The sequence below is a fragment of the Toxorhynchites rutilus genome, chromosome 3 (genome assembly GCF_029784135.1).
Source record: "Toxorhynchites rutilus septentrionalis strain SRP chromosome 3, ASM2978413v1, whole genome shotgun sequence".
Lineage (NCBI taxonomy): Eukaryota > Metazoa > Arthropoda > Insecta > Diptera > Culicidae > Toxorhynchites > Toxorhynchites rutilus.
The window spans coordinates 199057673-199084189 of NC_073746.1; the positions used below are offsets into that span (position 1 = coordinate 199057673).

The window sequence follows — 26517 nt, forward strand, 5'->3', positions numbered from 1 at the left end:
TATTCCAAAATTTTTAAAAATCACCAACATTATTTGTACAGTTGTTCCCACACAACATTTTCAACTAAAGGGTGTGTCACATCAAATTGCATCACGGAAAAAACGCTGTAGAAATTTAATTTTTAGGAATTATATCTTCAGCTTTCGCTTATAATCAGATAAGAGTGTATAGATCACGTTGGCCATGCTTCACTGTAAATGTTTCGTAAATTTGGAAAAATGTCGTCGAACGAAAAAGAGCGTCGTGAATTGATCCTGCGCACTCATTTCGAGAATCCGGAGTTGTTACATCAGGACATCGGTAAGATGCTGGGAATCGTCCAATCCACGGTCAGCAGAGTACTAAAACGATACTTCGAGAACCTAACCATCGACCGGAAGGTGAAGAACGGCAAAAATGGATGCTCCGTCAGTGAAAAAGATAACAAGCGCGTAGTTAAGCAGTTTAACGTGATCCGAGAAGTTCGGTCCAAGATGTCGCCAATAAGCTGAATTTGTCAAGTTGATTCGTCCAGCGGACCAAGCAGCGGGAGGGCCTGCGTACATACAAGGTTCAGAAGGCTCCTAACCACGACGAAAGGCAAAACATGGTGGAGAAGACTCGAGCCCGGAAGCTGTACACCGAAATGCTGACGAAGCCGCATTGCCTGGTAATGGACGACGAAACCTACGTCAAAGCGGACTTTCGTCAGCTGCCGGGCCTGTTGTTCTTCTCCGCAGAGGACAAATTCAGCGTTCCGGAGGAGATTCGCAAGCAGAAACTATCCAAGTTTGTTAAAAAGTACATGGTGTGGCAAGCGATCTGCTCTTGCGGAAAGCGGAGCGCCCCCTTCGTGATGACCGGCACGGTAAACGGGCAGGTTTACCTTAAGGAGTGCCTACAGAAGCGCTTACTACCACTATTGAAGCAGCACGAGGGCCCGCCCATCTTCTGGCCGGATCTCTCTTCGTGCCACTATTCAAAGGACGTGTTGGAGTGGTACAAAGCCAACGGGGTCACCTTCGTGCCAAAGGAAATGAACCCGCCCAACGCGCCGGAGCTTCGCCCAATAGAGAAATATTGGGCGATTATGTAGCAGGCCCTCCGGAAAAACCCAAAAGTTGTCAAATCGGAGGCGGACTTCAAGAAAAAATGGATTTCTGTTCAAAAAAAAACTACAACCTGACGTTGTACAGAACCTTATGGACGGGGTAAAGAGGAAGGTGCAAGCTTACGGGCTTGGGCTCGAAGTATGAATAAAAAGAAAATGCCAAAAGTTGTCTAATAATTTTTATTTTACTGTCTAAAATTTTCAAAAGGATCGGTCTACTGGGCGAATTTCTACAGCGTTTTTTCCGTGATGCAATTTGATGTGACACACCCTTTAATCGATTTAAATTGAAACGAAAAATGCACCCGATGGATCGTGAAACCCGATCGGAATCCAGAACTGTTTGTTGTTATTATTCGACCTGCCCCATTCGACGAAGCACCTAACAAGTTCGTCCTGCGCTATGTTAGTAAGAATCATCGTGATTACATACTAGCGCCTATTTTAATATTCTCCTATTCATAGATTAAAAATAATACAAATGAATCCAAGAGAACAAAACAAACCGTTAGGCTAACCTGTAATTTATTTAATCCCATTAAACGTGTGTGCTTTTTATAGAGCGCATTAATATGACCCTCAAATAATACGTGAAAAGAAGATAAAAATATCAAATTTCATTTGCTCCTAGCATTTTATTCGTGCAAAATTGCACATTACAAATCGTTCACGAAATAATATCATCGTAACGCGTGCTGTGTGGCATTTCACACCGTCTTTTTGACACACATTTGCGTCGGAGATAATTTCATGATTACTTTTTTTTTAAAAAAACATAAATCGATATCTTTAATGTTTTGCCATAAGAGGAATTTCGCCTTTTTCCGATGCAACCATTGCGTTTATAGTATGGTTATGTGAATCAAAATTACGAACAACCGTAATGGATCGCAATAGAAATCTCAACTGATTACTACCTACTTTAAGAAGGCCTTCCAAGAATATAAAGTGGTTATAGGAAGAGACAAAAACAGCAGAGCTGATGGATAATTTCAGGTTTCGGATTTGAAAAAGTTTCTTGTTCTTTGTACTTTTCTTTCGTTTCATTTTTCACTAAAATCAAATAAGAATAGCTCGGTAATGATCGTATGCATTATATTCAATCAATATTCCGCGCCACTAACATTATTATATACATTTCATTCAACAATATTCTAGAATATAAAAGAGGCACTTGTCCAAAAAAGTTACTCCTATACTCGCGCATTGGTCTGTCAGACCGAGAAATCAATAATTCGTTCATTTCTCAGAAAATATCAACACTACGACTTTGCGATTCTCTCTAGCTTCGTTATTCGTCGTTCGTCATCGTTTAGCGTGTTGGTACAAAGGGGCCGTATGCCACTTTTTTAACACTTTCGGTCTGACAAATTTGATTTTAGTGCCTTTTCTAACTGGATTGAACGGATCCATATATTGACTATTCGTCGATATATTCGTCGTTAGATTCATACATTCAAAAGCAAAATATAAATGTTTTATTTATTCGCTAAATATAATGGTCATACATATACACACTTGTGAAAGAATGAATTTCACTTGTTGAAGAATAGTAAACAGTAAACTATAAACTAATCGGTAGCTTATGGTAATTTTTAATAGTTACAGTTTCGGGGATATTTATTTTTATAATGGACAATATCGTCAAGAAAAAAATTAAAATAAAAAGAAATTCCTAGAAATCCTTTTATATCATCTTTATTTTTTATCTAAAAAAGGCATTTACCATGTTTACCATGAAAACAGAGGAAAAGTATTAGGCTGTCAAAAAAGTCCTGCGGTATTTTTTTTAAATTTTCATTTGCTCATAAAATTAGTTACAATCATCTGTTTTAAGTCAAATATGCGCCGTTTTGTTCGATGACTTGTTCCCAACGAGATGCCAACTTCATAATACCCCTGTTATAGAAGCTCGCTTCCTTATTGGCAAAAAACTCGGATAGCCGATTTTCACAGGCCTCTTTTGTGGCTAACTTCTGACTACCTAGCTCGTTCGCCATGGACAAAAACAGGTGGTAGTCACTTGGTGCAAGGTCCGGACTATACGGCGGATGCAAAAGAACCTCCCATCCGAGCTCCCGGAGCTTCTGGCGCGTCACCAAAGAAGTGTGTGGCCTGGCGTTGTCCTGATGGCAGACAATGCGGCCTCTGTTTATCAAAGATGGCCTCTTCTTCATGAGTGCTACCTTCAAGCGGTCCAGTTGTTGGCAGTACAGGTCCGAATTGAGCGTTTGGCCATAGGGAAGCAGCTCATAATAGATTATTCCTTGACAATCCCACCAAACACACAGCAGAACCTTCCTGGCCGTTGATGAGGGCTTGGCCACCGTCTGAGCCGCTTCAGTGGGCTTCGACCACGACCGGTTGCGCTTCACGTTGTCATAAGTGACCCACTTTTCATCGCCAGTCACCATCCGCTTCAGAAACAGGGTCGATTTTGTTGCGATTCAGCAGCGATTCACATGCGTCGATACGGTCAAAGACGTTTTTTTGCGTCAACGTATGTGGCACCCATACATCGAGCTTCTTTGTGAATCCAAGCTTCTTCAAATGGTTAATAACGGTTTGATGACTTATCCCCAGCTCTTGGCCGATGTTACAGCTGCTACTATGCCGGTCTTTCTCGGCTAATTCAGCGATTTCGTCGCAATTTTCGACGACAGGGCTTCCGAAGCGTGGCGCATCTTCGACGACCTCTACACCAGAACGAAAACGTTGAAACCATCGTTGTGCGGTGGAAATGGAAACTGTATCGGGTCCATAAACTGCACAAATTTTATTGGCAGCTTGAGATGCATTTTTGCCTTTGTCATAGTAGTACTGTAAAATATGTCGCATTTTCTCTTTATTTTGCTCCATATTTGCGACACTATAACTCACGAACGACTGGACCAAACAAAACACTGTCAAGGACTATATTATAGCACGCAAAAATACCTTTCCAACAAGCTATAGTATGATTCGATACAATGAATACAACTAGAACTACGCGCTTACAACGACACCTCGCGTAAATACCGCAGGACTTTTTTGACAGCCTAATATACAGGGTGGGCCATTTAAAGTGGAAGGATTTGGTTTTGCAATAGCAAAGTAAAGAAGTGGAATTTTAATTTTTTTTTTTAAATTTATTTATTTTGGTCCAAGGAGATTTGTTCTAACTACTTTTTGATTATGATATCTCGTAAATGACCGCCTCTGGCCTTGACCGCAAAATGTGCCCTTTTTTCGGCATTTTCCATCACTTTGCCCAATGTTTCGGCCGATATGGCAGCAATTTCTTGTCGGATATTGTCTTTCAGCGCAGCCAGGGTCCTTGGTTTACCAGTGTATACCTTGGATTTTGAATATCCCCATGAAAAAAAGTCAGGAGGCGTCAAATTAGGTGATCTCGGTGGCCAGTCATAATCGCCGTTTTTCGATATTAATCTTCCGGGGAACATTTCGCGCAATAATTTGGTCGTGGCAGCCGCTTTATGGCATGTAGCGCCGTCCTGTTGGAACCAGTAATTGTCCAATTCATTTTCACGAACAAACGGCAATAAAAAATCGGTTATCATTGTCCGATAACGCTCCCCATTCACGGTTACCGTTGCTCCATTTTCGTTTTCAAAGAAGTACGGGCCGATGACTTTATCGGCATAAATGCCACACCACACAGTAACTTTTTGGTCGTAAAGAGGTTGTGTTTCGATGAATTGAGGGTTTTCAGTAGCATAAAACCGACCATTTTGTTTATTCACTCCTCCATTCAAGTTGAAATGCGCCTCATCAGACATTATGATTTTTTGCCAAAAGCCACGTTCATTTTTGGCCATTTCGATGGTCCATTTCGCATTGTTTAGGTGTGTATTGTTCCATGGTTAAAATTGTACTGAAATGACGCTTCCAACGCGGTATGACATTTGTTAATCTGACATCTCTGTCAAAAGTTATGGGGTTGCGAGATGCTTCCACTTTAAATGGCCCACCCTGTATTAGAAATATGCAAACCTTCTATTCCAGAACCTTTATCATCTGGTAATTATCTAGAAGGTCGTTATGCATTCTTCTCTTCCATAAAATACTCGAAAAACACGCAACAACCGCATGAAATGTAAAAAAATATGTTTGTTTCGAGCATGCAGTTATGATATGGTCTGATTCTTACTCCAATGAAACCACAATCGATTAATACGTTTTTTATGCTATTTTATAGCTCTTTATACTTCCATGAATTATATGCAGTTGCTTACTTTAAATTAATAACAGTGAGAAATTAGAATTTCGTTATTTGTGTTGGAGTATCGAAAATTACTCTATTTTGAGGAGGCTTAATTAGATGACTTTTAAAACATAATAAAGACGAAGAAAACATATTTTTTTTAGTTTTTTCATTCAATCGTACCCTCTCCTTCGAAAAAATGCCAATGAAGCCTGAAAAATACACAATGTCAACATTACAGAGAAGTTCAATTTTCGGTCTGTGACACCGTGCGCGAGTATACGTGTTATGATTTTGCACGCGAGTACAGGAGCGTTAAAGAAACATGAACGTATTTCCTGAATAACTCAAATGAATGTTAATTTACCTTTTATTTGACATTTCTCGCGTTATTAATAGTTAACTATTAAATAATCTTAACGAAATCTATAGCGTGGTTCAACATCGAAATTTTGGATCCCTGAGCTTGTGGTATTTTTCCTTACAATATATTTTGCTCTGAAAATTTTCCATTTGAGTAATATTTTTTTTTTTAATTTTCAATATTTCCCGATCAAAGGAATGAAAAACGTTTTCTGTCTAGCATTGTCGAAAGAAACTTCAGCAATCGTCAATTGAAAAATTACTAACGAACTATTTAACAGCTATACTCTACATTTCAAAAGCTGAAAGTGAAAAAGTGACAGTTATTCTTATTTTTTTTTTCATTTTCCTTAGAAAGCGCTACACACAACGCTTTACATTTGATCTTGAACATGATTTCAAATCTGGATTAATGGTGCATAATCTCATGGAATGGGTCAAATGCTTCGATGATATCTGAACATGTACATGCAAACGTCACAAATATCATGTACATGCAAACGTCGCAAATATCACACATCATGCCATCCCTTGAAGCTCTGGTAGAGTAGAGGCGGAGATCTTTTCGATTGGATGAATTGATTGAGAACCGCTATTCGAAACAATGCTTGTCTTTTTGTATTTTTTCGAGGAAACAAATAAACAAAACCATTAATCCTTGATTCGTACAATTAAAATTACTTCTACCTTTCCCGTTTTAATTTTAAACAAAGAAATATCGGGGGAAATGTAGAAATGAATTTAAAACTACGCAGACTTGATCAAAATTAACTTGTCGCGTATTGAGACGAAAACGCATGAGTATAAAACACAACATCTACTTGGTGGATCACAGCATTGAGGGAGATGGCGGTAGCTCAGAATTACACACGGAAACTTGGAGCTTCTAACTAAATTAAACACAGGAATACTTCCAAACACTTGTGGATTTATTTGCGATGCTACTTTTTCAAAAGTTGGATATGGAATGGTATATACAAAGCATGAGAATGATTCTTTTCGTTTGTCACTGTATATGTTATAGGTCGGGATATACTGCTGTCTGTAGTTGTGTCTTGCACCACACATTGCATTATTGAAGGTTGGAGTGTGGGTTGGATCTGGATAAGAATAGGGATGGACATTGGAATTTGGGAAATTGGAACACTTGCTCAAACTTCGTGCTTTGGTCGCGAACATTACTTGATTTGTTTGAAATATGAAAATTGATTTTTTTCATATATGTGCGATGTACTATGTGCATGCGTTGAGTCATTGTGGTGATAAAGATTGAAGTATTTAGAATCCGGAACCACAAAACCAGTTGTATCTCGAGATTGGTTGAAGGTACAAAAAATTATATCAAAATATGGATAATTTATTGTTATTTTCAGAAAAAAATATTTTAAAATTGTTACGTGTTTGATGAATTTTTCTTCGGACACCCTCCATCAAAGTTTTGACTCTCTGTTGGTCAACCTCAGGTCATTTTATTCCACGATTTTTTCATGTCTACAGCATCCCGAGTTACTTTGGCACCTTTCTTCGATGTTCGCTTGACAATTGCCCGATATTTTTTGATTGAGGGCAATTTTGGAGAATTGAGGTCTTTTCCTATGGAATCGACTCCATTGTCAAGGTACCAGGGAACACCTTTCGACTTTAGTGGCAGCTTGTCAAATCTGACCAAATCTCCACCGGACCTTTGGGAGCCTTAATAAACGGGAGGAGACGCTTCTCCAGACACTCTTCCCGATACATTCCCAAATCCATTGCCTTGTTTGTGACGAGAGCCGTGTCGTGATCGTTACGTTTCAAAATTTCATTTTCATTCCTGGATAAATTCACGCGCCCCTAACTTCGATTCTGAGACCAAAAAAGGTGTGTTTCCTGAGCCAAGATGATAAAGCACGTGTTGTAATGGGTAGTAAGCAGGCATCACTTAAGGGGGTATTCTAGTGTAGAGGAACGAATTTCGGCGTTCGGCGGTCAACGATCCGATAACACTGAAGAAATTCGTGACGCAGTTACATCGTACTTCAAAAAGTTGGACGCTACGCACTTCGCGCCAAAATAGAAAAACTCGTACCACACTATGAAAAATGACTCCAACGTTACGGCGATTATGTAGAAAAATAGAAATTAAACGTAGATTACGAAAATTTTGTTCTTTGTCCTAACTTTATTTTTCCGCGAGGTACTGAGGAAAACTGAGGCACTGAAACTTATTTTTTGAACTACCCTCGTACATCCCTTGAGGTGACTTCATACTTCATATTGGCTGTAACATTCGAAAATGATTTCGATACCGGAAAATCAGTTTAGGAAAACATTTCTGAGGGCATAAGCTTCCCAAAAATGCAAAAAACTAAAATTCCATTTTTTTGACCTCCCACACCGGGTCCCCCCTTAAGTCCGCAAACTTCCAAATCGACGGAGCGGAATTAGTGCTATATTAAGCCGAGTGGTTTGCTCGTCACGTAAGGACATCCCAAAACCTTTTGCAAGTAGTGAAATGTAACGACAGGAACTGCTGCATTGAACGAAGAAGTAGTTACTTTTGTGTGAATCAACATCAATTTATATCAGTTTATGTTCTTCTCAGCTAAACGCCGGATGGTTTGAAAGCACCAATCGCAACAGATGTGAGCATTTATTTTCCATCTCGGTTTGTTCGAAATTTTATGAACTTAACGAAAGTTCTTCCGAAGTCACTACTTGTATATAAATAACTTCCGTCTGAACATTTGATTTCGACTTGTGCAGATATCTGATTTTTTAAGTTGGTATTCTCATTACTTAAAAATAGCTAAAAAATGTTCAAACGACTTTGAATGTTAGCGCTACGTAACATACGGAGAAGGGGGGTTCGTCTTGCGTTACTTTTTGTTATATGGGGGGTAAGGAGGTCCAAAAACCTCATTTTTAGCGTTACGTAATTTGTGCATGACGCCTTATCTTGCAGATTGAGAAATGTCTTTGCTCTTTCTGCCTTCGATCGATACTTAGCCCTCATTACGATGCGCGGCATTATATTCTTAAGAAATCGACAAAATCTAATACGAAAGCCAATTTTTAATAGAAACAGCAGTTATTATATAATATTTGCGTTGTCACAAAAATTTGACATGACTATAGATATTAGCAGCACATATGAATTAGCACTTTTAGCAAAAAAAATATATGAAGAATTCACGCATGCCGGAAACCAAATACGTAAATAGCATACTATTTCGTATCATTGCACTTATGTGATGTATAGTTTATTAGGAATGATGATATTTTTGAATGAATTATCACAAAGCAGTCTATCCTTTCTTCTGAATATACACTACAGATCAGCTCTAATTGTTTCATGCTTCTTTTCTTCTTTCGTGCGACCAATTTTCGACCAACACAAGGCTGATTTCACAAAACGAACGAAGGAATACATTTAGATGTACTGTCGATGAACTACAAACAATGAAACACAGTATACATTAAAATGGCAATCAATCACTTTGAAACAATGAACTTTGCTAAAAAAAAATCTAAATAACTCTTTCTCACGTAGTTTCAATACATTTTAACTGTTGATATCTCGTTGTTATCATGATGGTGCAAATTAAGTGTTGAAATCTTTTATCAGTGCAAGAAATAACTTTGTGCTAACAGTGTATATCTATGAACCATACAATACTCTCAATGAGAACAGAATCCATAGGAATCAATAATGGTGTCATACAGCTGATAAAATCATGCATTTCAAATGCTGAATCTATACCGTCCATAATATCTTTTTAAATATAGTTGAATGTATATGTAAGATATTCATTACAAAATGGGACCAGTTCGATGTGCATTATTAGCCAACAAATTCAAACGACACATAAAAAATCTTTAAACTATACCGACCGACTGAACCCTCAACAATGTTGGATATATTTCGTGGCCTCAAGAACTTAGTCAAAATTAACCATGTGAATACGGATTCACCTGTGTTCCGCTTGCATTGCTCCATAACGGTAATGATCTTGATGTCATTCTCACTGATTGTAACAACCAAGCAGTACGTCGGCAATCCCATCGACTGTGTCCACACAAAAGACATACCAGAAGATGTACTGAATACATACTGTTGGATACATTCAACGTATGCATTGAAAAGTCTCTTCCTGAAAAAAGTTGGCAGCGAAGTTCCTTATCCGGGTGTTGGAAATTCCGAAGGAAAAAGCATGGATAAAAAGCTTTATAAATACTACCAGTGGGTGTGTTTTTGTTTATTCTTTCAGGTAAGTTACACAAAACTAATTAATTGCACATTTATTAATTTTCGAATAGCTTCAACAGTTATGAGTACCATGTATATTACCAGCTGTTTAAAAAAAAACTATGGATAAAGAGCTTCATAATCTAAATTAAACAGATTTGTTTTCTGATATCATTCAACGTTATTTTGTAACTTTGTTCATTATGACGCTATAAATAAAAAAATTGAATATTTAAATATGGTACATTTAACATTGCAACAATTTTTACACTTGATCCATTGTGTCGCCGATCGTCACCATTTTTAGTTAAAAGTCCTCTAAGATTTTACCTATTTGTTGTGCTGTGTATTATTGTGTATATAATAATCTACCACTAAGAAAATGTGTATTTATTGATTGTATAACTTTTTTTTTGGCGATTTATGATTAATTTTTGAAATGATGAAATATTACTTTTTATTTTGCTAGAAGGACCATGACGGGGTAAGACGGACCAAGACTTTTTTTCAAACAGTTTAATCTAGTGAGAATAACAGGAGCAGTGTTATCTAAACTATACACAAACTTCTGAAAAGGCCATCCACGTACAGAGAGTACGTGCAGAGTTCAGAAAAGATTCGTGAAAAAATTGCCAAATTTTGGGAATCTATAACGTGCGTCTAAAAACTCTCAAAATCTGTTTACGTGAAGTCTGAATAACTCCGAAATAGGAATTTCTAGTTCCGATTTGTTTAAAAAAGTACGCCCAGTGGCTGTAACTTGTTGTCACAGTGCGGAGGAAGCACAACGACAGTCACGTGGTTTGCTCCAGTCTTTTCGGTGAACATTGAGTTCTTTATGTGCGATCAATAATGAGCAAAAGAGGCGATTCTTCCGTCGGCCAGGTATTTGGTCGAACAAATCGTTGATAACGTCGAGTGTCATGTAACCACTCGGATTACACGCAAAGGCAGTTCCTGCAGAGGCACCTCTTTTCAAAGTTTCATGCATCCTTACTCTCGGGAAGATCTGGAAGGGAGGATTAAAAAACAAATAAATGTAGATTAGGGCCAACAAGAACACCAATAGTGAAGGTTACCAAGGTAAAGAGTCAATCTATAGTGACGGTAGCAATCTCTCTCCCGATCTTTCCAACCCCTTTTGAAACGTTGACAATAGAAAAAACGATATTTACCGTACAAATACAAGTTTCCTCTACGTAATGGATGTTAGGTGGTTGAAAAATTTAGAGACGGATGGTCTGTTGAAGACCCGAGCTCTGGCAGCGGAGGTGCCTTCTGGCTTCCGGAAGATAATGTTGGATTGTGTTTTAAAAAGCATTCAGCAAGTCTTGCTTCGTTATCTGCTTCTTCTTGTTGAACGGTTAAGGTATGTTGTTTCGTTCAGCCAGCTCCTTGACATCTCGCATTGTGATGCCGTAGAATTGATTCTCCAGGTGCAACAAATGGTCCACCAGTTCTTGTTCCTGAGCAGTGGTGAAACTGGATTAATGGATCCGAGCATCATTGTCGGTGATTTATAGCCTTTGATCTGTTGGCGAAGGGTGCGCCTTGGAATCTCAAAACTGACTGAAGCTGTCTTGATAGATATGCCGTTATCCACTCCCCTTGTAGCCATATGCATTATATCCATTGCATCCACGACGACGTATTTTCGAGGCATCTTGTTGTTGTTTTATTTGATATGGAAACCATACAAACCAAACATGTGGTGGTTTTATCCCGTCAAAAAAGGTCTGGGCCACTGGCAACTAACGGAATATACAGTTTTTGCTGGGAACATCCTTATTTTGGTTGCCTTGAAAATTAGATCGCTTGCAACCGCCATGGACGAAAACATTGTTTTGTTACAATTTTGACATTTTGTGCGCTCAGGTGTTGCAAGGTGCTTCGAAATGACAAAAATATACTATTAATACTTCTTACGTAGCACATTTATCAAAATAATGAGGATTTCTGATAAAACTAGAAGTGGTCCGTCTTACCCTGTCGGGCGGATTTACCCCAACTTCCCCTACAATGTTGCAGTATGCAAAAAATATTTTTGGATTTACGTTGACGTAGACGAATAGAAGTGATATTTTCGTTTGTTTTGTAATATCGCGAAAAAAAGATGGTTTTGTCCAAAATTGTTTCATTAAATTTGAAGGGGTATTCTAGTGTAAAGACACGAATTTCGGACGTTTTTTCGAGTTCCGTAGAAATAAAACAAAGAATATTTCTACTATCCATTATATCATAATTTGTTCATCTATCTTTTAACAATAAAACAAAAATTGAATGGAGAAAAAATATTCAAAACTAGAATAGTTAAGAGCTGATGAGGGTTCAAAAAAAATTTGTGCCATGGCGTACGCGATTCCAGCGCTTCTTATTATCTGAAACAAAAACAATCCAACATATTCTGAATCAGTAAAGATGCCGTTATCGCATGAACCTCGGACAAGTTAAAAACATCTTTTTTTAATAAAATGGCAGCCGTTTGAAAAACAAAATAGGGTTTAAAACGTTTTTTCTTACGTTTTCTGATTTTTTTAAAAATAGTAAAGTTTCAAAAATATATTTTTTCAGAGGCTGCAGATTGTATCCATATAAATTGGACATGAATCGGTTCAGTAGAACTAGATATATCGTGTACGCTAGTTTGATAAAACTAGTTTCGAGAAAAAACGCGTTTGATATCCGATATATCATGGGAAGAAGGTTTTGGTAGAACCCCCAGTCCTGCCTTTCGTATTGCATTTTTCTCCGCTTCGCTCTTTCTCCGATATAGCTCCGACGATAGAGTGGAGTCCAAGTTAACAGCTGTTACTTAGACTCCACTACATTGTTCATGGGTACTATTTTTGACGTAGGACTACGTCTTTCATTTCATAAAGGGTGCCAAATCAGAAAACAGGTCACGTTTTTATGAAATAGAATTAACGTTAATTACTATTTTTGCTGCTAACGGTTTTTGACGATTTGCATATCAATCGAATCGGAAATTCTCTAAAATTTGTTTGATATGCTATACATTACAGTCCAAATTTTAAATTGATTAAAAAATTGGAAGCATCACAACTTTTCCATACATTTGTTCTGTCCATCTGTGTGCTTACCTTACCGTGCCGTCAAAAACGGGCAACTTATGCAACTACTAGAATAGAAACAACGAAGGGGATAACGAAAAGAGAATATTTGCGACATGAACTCCCTTACACAGTGATTGAGCTCAGCATGATTGGACAACAATCATTTTAATAAAAAGTAGAAAGGTCAGTGCCAGGAGGCACGGACGTGAGTTTGACGTATGACTGTGAATGTTGGGAATAATTGCTACTGAAATGAGATCTTCTCCAAAACTCCAAACGGTTATCCTGAAGAACCATTTGTTATATGCAATTATTGCACATAGCTCAGTGTTGCATACAATGTTCATGAATTATTCAAGAATTTATTCTCGCATTTGCTCACAGAACAATCTTATTTTATTCGTTCAATTGTTCACTTGTTCTACTATGTCCACTGCGAAAAAAACAGTGCTGGATATATTTTCCGTCTAATGGTATATATCTTAACATGCATCGTAAAAAAGATTTCGCATGATATGAGTCTGAAATTTCTTAAACTTATCGTTACACACCCTATTTTATTTTCTATGTAGTGTGACCCCCTATATACAAATCAAAGATGTAATCCTACCTCAAAATCTCAATCAACGTTTAATTCAACTGGGTGTCAACTTCTAAGTCATCCCCTCTCCTTCGATTCTATTAACTGATAATTGCTTGCTGTCGGAATACGTAGAATAATTCTTAATACGCTTCGACTCACCTTGTCCGCCACGAAAGAACATGTAAGAATAAGGAAACCAGACCATGGAGGTAAACGTCCGAGCTATATGCAAACAGTGATAAACACAATGCACTTCCATGGACAGTTACATGTCCCGAGTCGCCAATTTACCGTCCGTATTCTTTGCTTGGGTCTAGTCCGATTGTCCTGTCTCGAGTTTCTTTGCAAATTTTCCTGTGCGTTTCATTTTTACGGATGGATATACGCTGTTTTGAGCCTCACCTTCAACCAAAACAGAAACTCAGATAGGCTCTCTTTTCCCTGTCAATATACGACCAAGATCCAACCGGGGTTGGTTATCCGATCTTTACTTTATTTTTTAAGAGCAACCATTCTTATCTCAATCTGCACCGCGGGGAGGTAGGGATTGGAATTACTGGACATGAAGCTAATGGACCACGAATGAGGTATAATTCATGCCTATAGGTACCCTATGGTGCGCTTTATCTAGTCTTTTACCAAAACATCTGTGAAAACGTAATCAGCATCGTCAGTCGTCCATTTGACATGTCAATCCCATTTAGCCTGGATTCAATTCCAGGTGTAGTGATCAGGGGTTTCAAAGTTAGATTAGGCAATGAAATATTTTTTTTTATTTACATTACCTCGAAGCATCGGAAATCATTTTGCATTTCATTCATAAAATCGATTAACATTTCAAAATAATCCGTGTAAATTGTTGTTTTTTTTACTAAATACACAAACTTTTCTGCATTTTATAGGCTATTCTTTTTTACACACCACGATGGCTGTGGAAATCATGGGAAGGAGGTAAAATACATGCCCTTATGATGGACCTAGACATAGGTATATGCTCGGAAATAGAGAAGAAGCAAAAGAAAAAATTGCTTCTCGACTATTTATGGGATAACTTGAGGTACTTATCATTATTAAAAGGATGATTTTTGCCAAATCAATGATTGATATCCGTTGTATTTAAAGGTACCATAACTGGTGGGCGTATAGATATTACATATGTGAATTCTTATCATTGGTGAATGTGATAGGTAGGTTTTTTTGTAATCATGATGATAATGGAATAACATTTCTCTTCTATTATCACTATACAGGACAAATGTTTCTAATGAATCGATTTTTTGATGGCGAATTTATGACGTTTGGTTTAGATGTTATAGCGCATATGGAAGCGGATCAGGAAGACAGAATGGATCCTATGATTTATATCTTTCCAAGGATGACTAAGTGCACATTCTACAAGTATGGCGTTAGTGGTGAAGTAAGTACATAGATCTTATTGTCAGAGAAAACTCCCGATAAACTCTGCGAAATATGAGATTGAATTTTAATTTTTATTTTGATTCCTGAACGGGAATCGAATCTGAATCCCGGGCATGATATGTTGTAATGCTTACCACTTGGCCACAGGAACATGAAAAAATGCATAGAACGTAGAACAATTTAGAATAACTATAGAATAAGTATCATGAATTGTTGTCTCTTTTTTCTATTCTGTTTTTATAATTGCCAATTTCACGGAGTTTTCTTACAAATTATTACCCACCGACCATTATATATAAAACATAAGATATAACGAAAACTTACATATATATTTTTTCAGGTTGAACGACACGACGCTATATGTATTCTTCCGTTAAATGTAGTCAACGAAAAAATCTACATATTTCTGTGGTTTTGGTTTATCATACTTACGATACTCACGACGTTAACGATATGTTATAGAATCATTATTATATTTTCGCCTCGAATGCGAGTGTATTTATTAAGATTAAGGTTTAGGTGAGTAACACAACTTATTATAATAATTAGTACTATTTCAGCATAAGTGATATTCTTGAGTGGAACACCTACAAACATGTTCTATATGAGTATGTATATAATTTTGCAAGCCTTGATCATGGTTAAGAATATCTTCGGAGTCAAACTTCAATATCCCTAGCTGGCCGTATAGGGAATAGCCCAATATTTCCTTTCATCCATTCCGATAGCAAATGGGAACGGTTTGTGCGACAAAATCGAATGGCTGGCGATTGTTCATCCAACTAGATTTATTATTTCTAGGCAGTCAACGATGAGATTCAACTGATCGCAAAAAGTGACATGTTCTGAAAACCATTCGATCATGCAATATTTTGAGTATTGTTTTGAGAACAAATGACATCCTATTTATCGTGTGATGTTATGAATGGCTCGATTCCCGAACTTGTTTCGTAACAGTCGCGTGTTATTCTCGATAGCGATCCGTGTGGCTACAAAAACGTTGTTTATTCTTCAATTTCAAGTAATGTGGAAACAAAATAGTTGAAAACAAGGCTGATTCCAAATAATACTATTCTGTAGTCGTTTGAGATTAACTTGATTTCTTGTTGATGATGTTTTTATGAAAAAAGACAATAAACGGTATTGCAGAGCCGTCGGAGTATGTCATGGATCGAGAGACATTTCAATCAAGGCGCCTCTATATATACCAGGTGAAACAATCATATGAAATGCACTTTCAGCCATATTGGAATTGCTGTCGGTATTGTTTACAAACAGCATCCGAACGCTGCCGGCGGCTCTCTACAAACTGCTACGATTCTTATTCGAACGATGCCTACTATGTTCGGATTTCGAGAATTTATGAGAAAAAGACGGGATGATTTTGTAGAATTTCATTCTCATTTCCATTACTCTCGCATGTGGAAATGCAAAAATGGCGTATCCTAGCAATAACAAAACAAACAACCCCCCGCTCTACAAACCGTAATCCCCTTCTTATTGAAGTGATGATGTTGCTTCACCTGTTATACATTGATATAAACGCCTTGATTTCAATCAAGGTCCTGCTCCTGCCCAAGATGCTGAAACGATAAGTGTTTCGTTCTTGATACTTTCATGACAAGGCATGAGACGAGTAGCGAGACGTAGCTTTCAGAATTATTTACTTTTTGTTTGGTTGTGTGTATATGGTTTCATATCAACTCGCCGAGGAAAATAACTGAAGGAAAAAATAATCAAATATATATTCGTGAAAATTAGTGCACTCTCTTAATCTAATTTATATCCCAAATATCATCATCGCTACAATTAATTGTAACAGCCTTTCCGGATCTTCTGGATCTGGTAATCTCCTTTCCGGTATATGCACAGCATTCTCCTCCTCCCTGAGCGAAATCAGTGGAGCCACAATCAGCGTTATTTCTTGTCATCATCACCGTAAGATGATAAAACTCTTTTCCTCGCCGATGGGAGCCAAACAGAAGTACATCTTGCATGGAAAGAAAGGCATTGATTGCGCGGCTAGAAGTGAAAAGATATACTTAAAACATCCTTCTGCGCTGTTATGATTCATCCACTTACTGTAGATGTCTGAAAAAATAGAAGCAATTATGAGAAATTGTTACAATAGATATCCAGAAAATTGCCTAGCTACCTAGCTACAGTAAAGCGCGAGCAGCTGTTTTGCCAACGAATGTATTTGTTACCAAAATATACGATTTGTTTTGTAAACAATTTTTTTTTTCACGAGCAATGGCCGAACAGCAATTTTGACATTGCGGTCCACCTATAGTATAACGCCTTGCTACTGCCTATCTCTCCTTATGTGCTCAAATGGTATTATCATCTTAAGCGGACCTTACACGGTCAACTTTATTGACAATATGATGACATTTGAGAGCATAATGACAGCTGAACATGGCCGGATTTTCTGATTTTCGAGCATCAATAGCGTGACATTTCATTTCATGCATGATGTTGACGTTTTACCTCACGGACTTCCAGAGTGAGTTGCCAGATATGCAAGCGCACATTTAATTTTTGTTAGTCTTTTTTGCGATTGCAATTAAAATTTATAAACTACTGAAATTGTAGGAATCATAAATGGAAGCTTTTGGTTTGGAAAACCGATACTTTGAATAGCAAAATACGGTACTTTTCACGATACAAATCAAAACTTCAAAGTAAACTGACAATGTGATGGTGAGAGAGTGGATGAAACTTAACAACGTTTTAGGAATTTTTTAACGTTGAACTCGGTCATTCTTTGCGCTAGTGAGCGGGTTGTGTGTTTCTTCACACTCCGCTATAAAATTTGGAGAATGAGAAGATCTGGGGAAATCACAGATGAAAAAAACATCATGTGTTAATTCAAGCTACAGTAGAATCCCGATTATCCGCGGAATAGTCGGGCAAACTCACCGCGATTAACGAATATCGCGATGACCCATTAAAGGACAAAAAAATGCAAACACGAAAAGAGATGTTTCAACATAAAAACTATGTTCTATCAATACAAAAATCAATCAACTATCCATCTATAAGGTCGTGTACACCAGTGGCTAAATAATGTAAAAGTCATGACCACAACAAATGAGCATGGGCCTACCACTCACTAACAAATTCCGGAAAGGCCTATTGATTTACTATGGAACTCGCAGTCACGAAGCCGCTCGCGGATAATCGGGGTTCTACTGTCATAGTCTCATTTATGGAATAAAAACATTTGCTTGCAGATAAAATAACTTGTATATATTTTCGCAAACTAAAATAATCTGGCATCTCTGAAACTGAAAGGAACAGTCTGTATTTGTGAAACGAGTATTATGATGTATTTTTGAGAAGAAAAACCGAATTCTAAAGTGTAAATTATGAATGAAAATTAACTTTTACGAATCAAATTAGTATTCTATGTGAATGCAAATCACTTTTTTTCTGCAAGTGATGAGAAAATCCCATACAAAAATTGTGTCTGAAATTGACGTTATATTATAATAATACTGTTTAGTAGGAATATCTGAAAATTCAGAGGAAGTAGGTTAAGTTAAGGTTAGGACTACGCGCTTCAACTATTTAAATAATACCAAGTAGATATTTTCATTCAAATTTTACCAATTGAAAATTGCCGTTTAGCCTTCTAATCTGATAGAGAATAGTTTGGATCCCAAACTCGAATGTCGCCACTAGCCATCGCGGATATTTTCGTTGTCTCGGGTTGAGGGCGATATTGACCGTGTAAGGTGGAAAAATATTGATTGAGGTTAGATCAGATGTTGAAAGCCTAGCTGTCACGATATTGAAGACACTTATTGTCAATCCGGTTGATCGTGTAAGGTGCCCATTAGGGTACAAAACTTTAAAAGTGTCTACACTTCAGAGATGTTAGTAGGACTCTTAACGGATTCAAAACTGCATACATCTCAGATTTTTTTTTCTCGAGATGTTTACACCAAAAACATGGCCACCTATGACGGGGTTGATATCAATACATATAATCATCAAACATTTGAGAGCATTATACTAGCTGACATAGCCGGCGCTCGATATTGCTGAAAATTCGGGATTTTTTGATCTCAACATTTCATATAATTGTATTTTGTTTACATGGGCTAACGTTCATAGAGGAGCTTTCTCCTCGCAGAATCCCGGAATAAATCGCCGCAGAAAACTACTGCAACAGAAAAAAAACACTCAGAAAAAATGTAGTAGGCTAGAAATTGGGCCGCCTCGATTCTTTATCCTCGTTAAATGGGGACTTTCTCCCTATTACATTATCCTCAGAATAAATTTCGAAAAACGAAAACGAGAAAATAGATTTATAATAGAAATGTGAGGCATGATGACTTTTTCTAAACGGTTGTTTTTGTTGCAGTTGTTTAGTGTGGCGATTCATTCCGATCACACTCCTCGCAGCATTGCTTGCGTCTAATTACTGATTATTTGATATTTTTCTATGTCAAATAATACGCCTTGAATCGCAGCGATCACTGACTGCGATGAATAGATTTTTATTTCAATTGTAACTGTCAAAATAGCATGAAACAAACTATATTAGCTCCTCAAAACTTCAATTTTCTGTGTGGTAAGCACTACAATACGAGTGACCACAGTGCATGTCGGAAGAAATTTCTTCAGACGAAAAACCTTCTCGACCAGAAAAGGAAACGAACTCGAATCCCTGGCGCTAATCACTCGGACACAGAAGTACACAGGCTTATTTAATATTCGATTGCAAATAACATGGTTCTTTGACATTTTAATAAATTGTTGATATTTTTCGAAGACATTAAAAATCTGGCATCTCTGAAGCTGAAAAGAACAGCATGTATTTGAGACGGTATTGACTACGTGTTCCGTCGTTCGGGAAGCGAAAATAATAATGGATCTTCAGGGTGGAATAAACAAATTTTTAAAATAACAACTACAAATGAAAATTTACTTTTTCGTACCGAATATGTATTATATCTAATAGAGTAACACGTTTGCCCAAATTGTGGAACAAATTGAACGAAAACTGATTGATTGATTGTTTATTTATTTATTTATGACGATTTTATATTATAATGGTTTTGTTTTAAATACAAGAAATGAATTGCAAAATGGTTAAATAAAGGCAGGACTACGCGTTTTTAATAATCAAATAACATGACGTAAAAATTTTTATTTAAATTTCAATATTTAGAAATTGCTTTCGGGTCTTCTAATCTCAAAGAGAAGTACTAAATGTACTGAATCAAACGGAGTTCACCAATATAGTTAATAGGATATTTGTGGGACTACTATAATGATTATGTGGATTCCAATTTTGTTGGGGGACACTAGCATCTTAACATATTCATCCGCTATACCAGCGTGGAACCACACACTATACTAGGAACCATCCAACTTCTGAAAATATTACAAAGGGAATCCCGCGCCTTCCTGTTAGAACGTTCAGATTATTCATTCTTGACCATTATAACATAAAGCTTAGGGTACTCATACACTGTTTCACCAAAGCCAAATATTTGACTCTTTTTGACTGATAAAATTTGACCAACGTGTATTGATCAAATATATTCGACAGAAAACATGGCAAGCAAATATTCAGTTATTGGATGCATAAAATATTTTTTTGGTCTGTTCTACGAAACTGTCAGTGCATGGTTAGGTTACCTTAAATATTTCATTCATTTTTTTCAATTTTCGACGTTTGACATTGTTTGCCACATCCATGCTTCGAGGAATTTAGCACTTATCTCTCCGTGGATGGCCTTACCTTCCACGATAACTTTTTTCGAATCGCTTCTAGCACATCTTTTTATCGAGATAGAATGTTTTCTCTAGAGATCGTGAACCCCACCACTTCATCTATATTGATACACTCTCGATTGCTCTTTGCAAGGATTTCCTAGTATTCCGACTCGCATGGTCAGATGCAGTGATGGCATTTTCACTGAAATGATACACCCCCACGCGAGTTTCACGCCTAAACTGAAGATATAGGGCCTGATTCTCGAATACACTTTACGGTGGAAACTAAATAAACGGCACGCCATTAAACTACGTGTTACGAGTTAGTGAAGAATCGAAGATAATGATGAGTTTTCAGGCAGAATGAGCACTTTTCAAATAAAAAATCATTAATGAAAATTAACTTCTTCGTATCAAACTGGTATTCAATGTGAGTGGAAAATTTTGTTTTCTTCATGTGATATAATAATCTCATACAAAAATTTAATCTGAAGATAATTTTATATTATAATGATAAATTTAGTGGGAAACTAATCTCGCATCCAGATGTCGACACCGTACCGTTGTCATCGCGAATGCGTTTCATACCGTTTCCACCGTGAAGTGTATTCGTAGTGTATTCGAGAATCAGGCCCATAGTCTACACTCACCAAAAAGCAACCATGCGCTTTTCACTTTCACCGGCGAATATTTAAAAAGCCAGTGTGCGCTAGTTGGGAGAAATCTTGGCAAGTAAGTCACACTATCCCACTTTATTCTTGAGAGTTCGAGTGTGCGAAAACCTGTATCGAGCACTGAAGTGCGCTGATCCGCACTCTGCCACACTGAGAGTAAACAGAAGAGTGCAATCTCATTCGACACATAATCCACACAAATGTTTACTTTTCTCAGCGAACCACAGCACTAAGTTAATTGAAAGTCTCTTCTGTTCTTTTACCTGTGCGCATCCTCCAGAGCGCACATGTAGAAGCTCTTCAGAGTGTTTTCTCCAGGGAATTTATCCGCTGTACTGTAGAGAGTTCGTGAGCTCTCTTTCCACACTCAAGCGCGACCGAGTGTTGAGTGAGAAAACTGAACTAGGGTGATTATAGACCAAAGAGTGGTGCTCTCGTTGAGGATAACGGAATATGTGGGTGAATTTAAGTTTCTCTTCGCTACACAGACGATATGGACATCACTGACCAGAGGATATTAAGGGTATGCCATTCACATAAAGGACATCCTCTACTATACTCGTACAAAATTGGGTGATCTTGTATCGATATTTAGATGATCGATCTTTTCCTCTCCGCTTTCCGATTTAATGGATCGATTCTTTGAACTAAAAAAAAATCGCGAAAATCGTTCTTTTTAATTGTACTTTTTTTTGTAAATAAGTTTTTCAGTGAACATTGATGTCAATCCCACCAAATATCACCTGACAAATTTCTTCAACATTGGATTCCTTTCAAGGTTGTTAAATTAGTGGTTGTAAATTTAGGAGAAGAAGTTCTGTAAGTTTAATCATTACAAAACAAGTGTTCACTAGTTATACTTACATTATCATATTCACTAGACTGACAGTGAAAATTGTGACGAAATTGGATTAGACCTAGAACTGGGGCTACAACCAAGATTTCGACAAAATGCCAAACGTATGTCACGGTTGGATTTTATGGGATTATTGACAGTGGAGTTCTGGATGAATATCAGCTTTTTAATAATAATTTTCAATGAATTTGTTTAATTAAATAATTCCATGACGGGATACAGACTAACCCCACCAATGGTTCCTACTGAAGTTGATTTTCAAGCGTTTTTGACAGGGAGCTAATTTAGCAATGTACCAATTCCCACACTCGTTGTTGCCATCCAAGATAGCCATACTATGTTTTGATTCTCCCACTGGCAGTTGGTACTTTCTTTGCTGTCGATTAAATGATAACCGTGACACCTTTCCACTGTGGTACTGTTGCCATTTCAGGCCACTTTCCAAAATCCGGTAGTAACCAGAGAGAACGGTTTTTTTCTGATGTTGCATATAGAGTCAGCGTTTGTTAGAAAACATCTTCCGGAGAAGCTCTACTGTGCTGTCGGTCATTAATCTGAGCCAGACCACCAGCATATTTTCTGACAGTTTTTTTTTAATATAGGGTCATCTGCTTTTTAATCCATATGGAGCACGTTTCGGGATCGATTTGACACCGTCCTTCATGTAATTTTCCTCGAACTTGGTATGGATACCGTCGTACAGATTGTTCGCTTTTTGGTTGATTCCAAAAGGCTGCATCCTTGCGATACATCAAGCCAAGCCCGACATAGGATTTCGTCTTCCTCTGAGCTCCTACTTCTTCCTCCATTTTCAACACTCATTTTCGACGGACAATGATGTCCTTTCGCGTAACTGTTGTGACTTTAATTAAAGCATTTTAAAAATGGTCTGACGTTATTTGAACTTGTTGTTACTCTGCTGCTCGAAAGCTATTTTCCCTACGCTATAAGGAACCGTTGGAGCACTGTCGAGTTGTGATATTTGTTGCTGTATATGCTCGAATTGCGGTTTAGCAATCATTGGTGGGCTCAGGCTAAGGGGACGTTGTTGATTCATGGTCAATGCATTCCAATAGGAAATATTCCGCATCGGCTGCACGTACAGAACATTGGGAGATCTTGCAATTGAAATCCCGAACAATACTTTAGGTTAGGTTAGGAAAAAGAAATCAATTTTTTTGGCGTGAAAATCGAAAGATTTTTAAAGTTGTTTCGGATTGTCCGATTTGTGTCAAACATGCACCGTATTGTTGTATAGTTTGTTTCCATTTCAAAAGTATCTACAGAATGCTTCTCTCATAGAAGTCATGGTTCTTATTGGCGAAATACTGATGATCGCTTGGTGCCAGGTCCAGATGTATTAAAATGCAACAAAACTTCCCAACCATGCTCCCGGTGTTTCTGGCGAGTCACTACATATATACGTATGTGGCCTTGCGATATACTGACGGAAAACAGCTCCTTTGCCAAAACTGACCGCTTCTAGTCAACCACTAGCTTCAAACGGTCCAGTTGCTGACAGTAGAGATCTGAGTTTTGTGTTTCGCCATACGTAAGCAACTCATAATAAATGTTTCCTTTCAAGTCACACCAAATACACAGTAGAACCTACATGGCCGTGTGTTCTGGTTCGGCCACCGTTTTAGCTGCTTCACAACGCTTAGACTACGATCGTTTTCGTACAATGTTGTCGTATGTGACCCATTTCTCATCCCCAGTCACCATCTGTTTGCGAAATGGGTTGTTTCATTTCGTTTGACCAAGGCTTTGCAGATGGAAATTCGATCCTTCATGTTTTTTTTTGTGTTCGGTGGTGGCATCCTTTGTGGAAGTTTCTACAGCACGATAAATTTTTTGGAGTGTTTTCAACCATTTTCGAACCACTTCACTAGATTATGTATTTTGCACACTTTTCTAATGTCTAATGTTAATTGTTAGATTTTCAATTATTTTCCCGTTTAAATTTTTTGGTCACCTCATGCTGTGTTTGTTGATATGTACAATTACAGGTCATAATCGCCTCTAATGTGACACTGAATGGTGCCTCGGTATTTACAATTAGAGGCAAATCACTGTATTTATGAAAAAAAAAGACGGGTGGGTAATGTCGGGGACATAACCGGAGTGACGTAGGACAATACAAAGGGGACAGCTTTTGTTAAATATATATTTTAAATATATTGTTTTATTTTGAATACGTGAATACCTACCTATCTACCTGAAAAATGGATTAGTTTACTGTTTACTCTTTATGAATATGTTGATGGTTCTGAAAAGAACCTTTGGTGTTGTGTTTTTGTTATCACTCGATTTCCCATCTTGTTTGGTTATACCTTCCTGCTTAGCTATTGCGTTTGCCACTCGCCACAGCTTTCACAGTTGGAAAATTTCTTCCCATCCAGCTTGGGACAAGTGGTTCAGTAAATTACATTTAATGCGACGTGCCGGAGAAACACTTTGCCACTCACTGAAACTAATTGTTGCCTTGATGAGCGCCGAACCGAAGTTGCTCTGTTCTTGATGCGGGGTTTCTGATTGTCGTGAGCAGCTTTGCAAGCCAACTCGAGCACTCCGACGGCCGAAACTCTATAATCGATGTTAGATATACTGGTGCTCCGGCACCAATCCGTTCGGCCTAGTTACCCTTGCGGAGCAATCAGTGAATGCGACCAACAGGGAACTGGAGACCTGCACGGTTCGAGCGAGACTTTGCCTTTCCCTTAACTTGTCCTCCTTTGTTACGTCCACGATGCCGATGCCGTACAACCTCACGGGTTTCCGGTTTGAAAGAAAATAAGATATTTTTTTGGGGTCCGCGTGTTTTATACTCTAGCGGTACACACTCACAGGATAGAGACAAATCGGCAGACTCAGCCAGAGGGGCGAGTCCAACGAGACGAACGAATGAGCGTTAAAAGGGAGCGATGGCAAAAAAATACATTAATTACGATTTGTTCGCTCGTTGGATTCACATGCAGGCTAAAAAGGGTCCTTTTCAGGATCACATAATTATCTTCAATCCAAAGAGTTTATTGTTTTGTTATCACTCGATATCCCCATCTTGTTCGGCTAAACCTTTCTGTTTAGCGATTGCATTTGCCACTCGCCACAGCTTTCACAGTTGGAAAATTTCTTCCCATCCAGCTTGTGACATATTTTACAGTAAATTACATTCAATGCGACGTGCCGAAGCGCCACTCAGTGTCGCATTGGAGGCGATTTCAACCTGTAATTGAATATTTACGATGACAGTGGTACAGTGTCGACTTTCAATTTGGGGTCATAATTTGGATCTCTATGTTTACAAAAATGTCCAACTAAATAAGTCGCATTACATGTCCGTCCAATTAGCTAAATGTCGAACTAATTGTAAATTACTGTACTTTCAATCTGGAAACAATTTAAGAATTGGTGAAAATTGAATAATCAGGAAAGTCCCCAACTATCAATAAGCTCAGAACAACTGCCAAATTCACATACTCATCAGATCCTGGCAAACAAATTATGAAAAAATCAATTTGTGTTTTATTATTATTTTGGATAATGTTTTAGAAAGCATTGAACTGTATCTCCTAAACTCTTTTTTGGAAGGTTTAATGGCCCTGAAAAGCGCCTTGTTTTATGGAATGGTTCCAATTTAGAAAACTTAGTACTCGTGGTTTTGAAAACAACCATTTCGAACGCCCTCGATGCCGCCTTGTTCTGGATTTGCCACCAAAGCAGTTTGTATAAAGAACAAACTTTTTTCTTCTGCTACCTGATGCCGTTTTGCGATTGCGTTTGCCACTCGCCACTCGCTGCAACTGCCTGTTGTTGTCTTGATGTGTTCTGTTCTGAATGCGGTTTTTCTTATCGTCGCGAGCAGCTCTACCAGCCAACTCGATCACTTCGGCGGCCGAAACTATATAACGCCGGCTAGGTGGACTGGTGCACTGGTACTAACGCGCTCGGCCTAGCTACCCTTGCGGGGAACTCCAGATCAACACGGTTCGAGCGGGATTTTGCCTTTCCCTTCACTTTTCCTCCTTTACCATGTCCAGACATGGCTGCTTGGGTTGGTTTGTTGATGTGTTGTGATGCGAACCGATGTGGTGTACGGTTTGAATGAGAATGATCGTTACGGCAGCGGAGCGGGGATTTTTAAGCTGACTGGCTGGCTCGAGAATTACGCATGTGTGAGACTGCGACCAATGTTTCGTTCATTTTTTTCTTTTTCCTTTCCAATCGTGCTTCATTCTATTTCGCTGCTGTTCTGGTTGCCCGTTTTGGTCGGTACGATTTGAGGAGCACAA

The 26517-nt window shown here is 38.0% G+C and overlaps 1 protein-coding gene across 13 annotated transcripts in view; it reads left to right on the top strand.

The window, feature by feature from the left end:
• The window catches only part of LOC129780179 (innexin shaking-B), a 139704-nt gene that overhangs the window by 98370 nt on the left and 14817 nt on the right, over window positions 1-26517 (top strand). For 12 of the 13 annotated variants that reach the window (XM_055788175.1, XM_055788176.1, XM_055788178.1 and 9 more), the window contains 4 exons: window positions 14446-14600; window positions 14666-14730; window positions 14794-14960; window positions 15303-15481. In XM_055788175.1, the coding sequence (XP_055644150.1) occupies window positions 14446-14600; window positions 14666-14730; window positions 14794-14960; window positions 15303-15481 (566 nt within the window). Of the gene's footprint in view, window positions 1-9190; window positions 9909-14445; window positions 14601-14665; window positions 14731-14793; window positions 14961-15302; window positions 15482-26517 lie in introns of all 13 variants that reach the window. The other variant, XM_055788185.1, reaches the window with a different exon arrangement.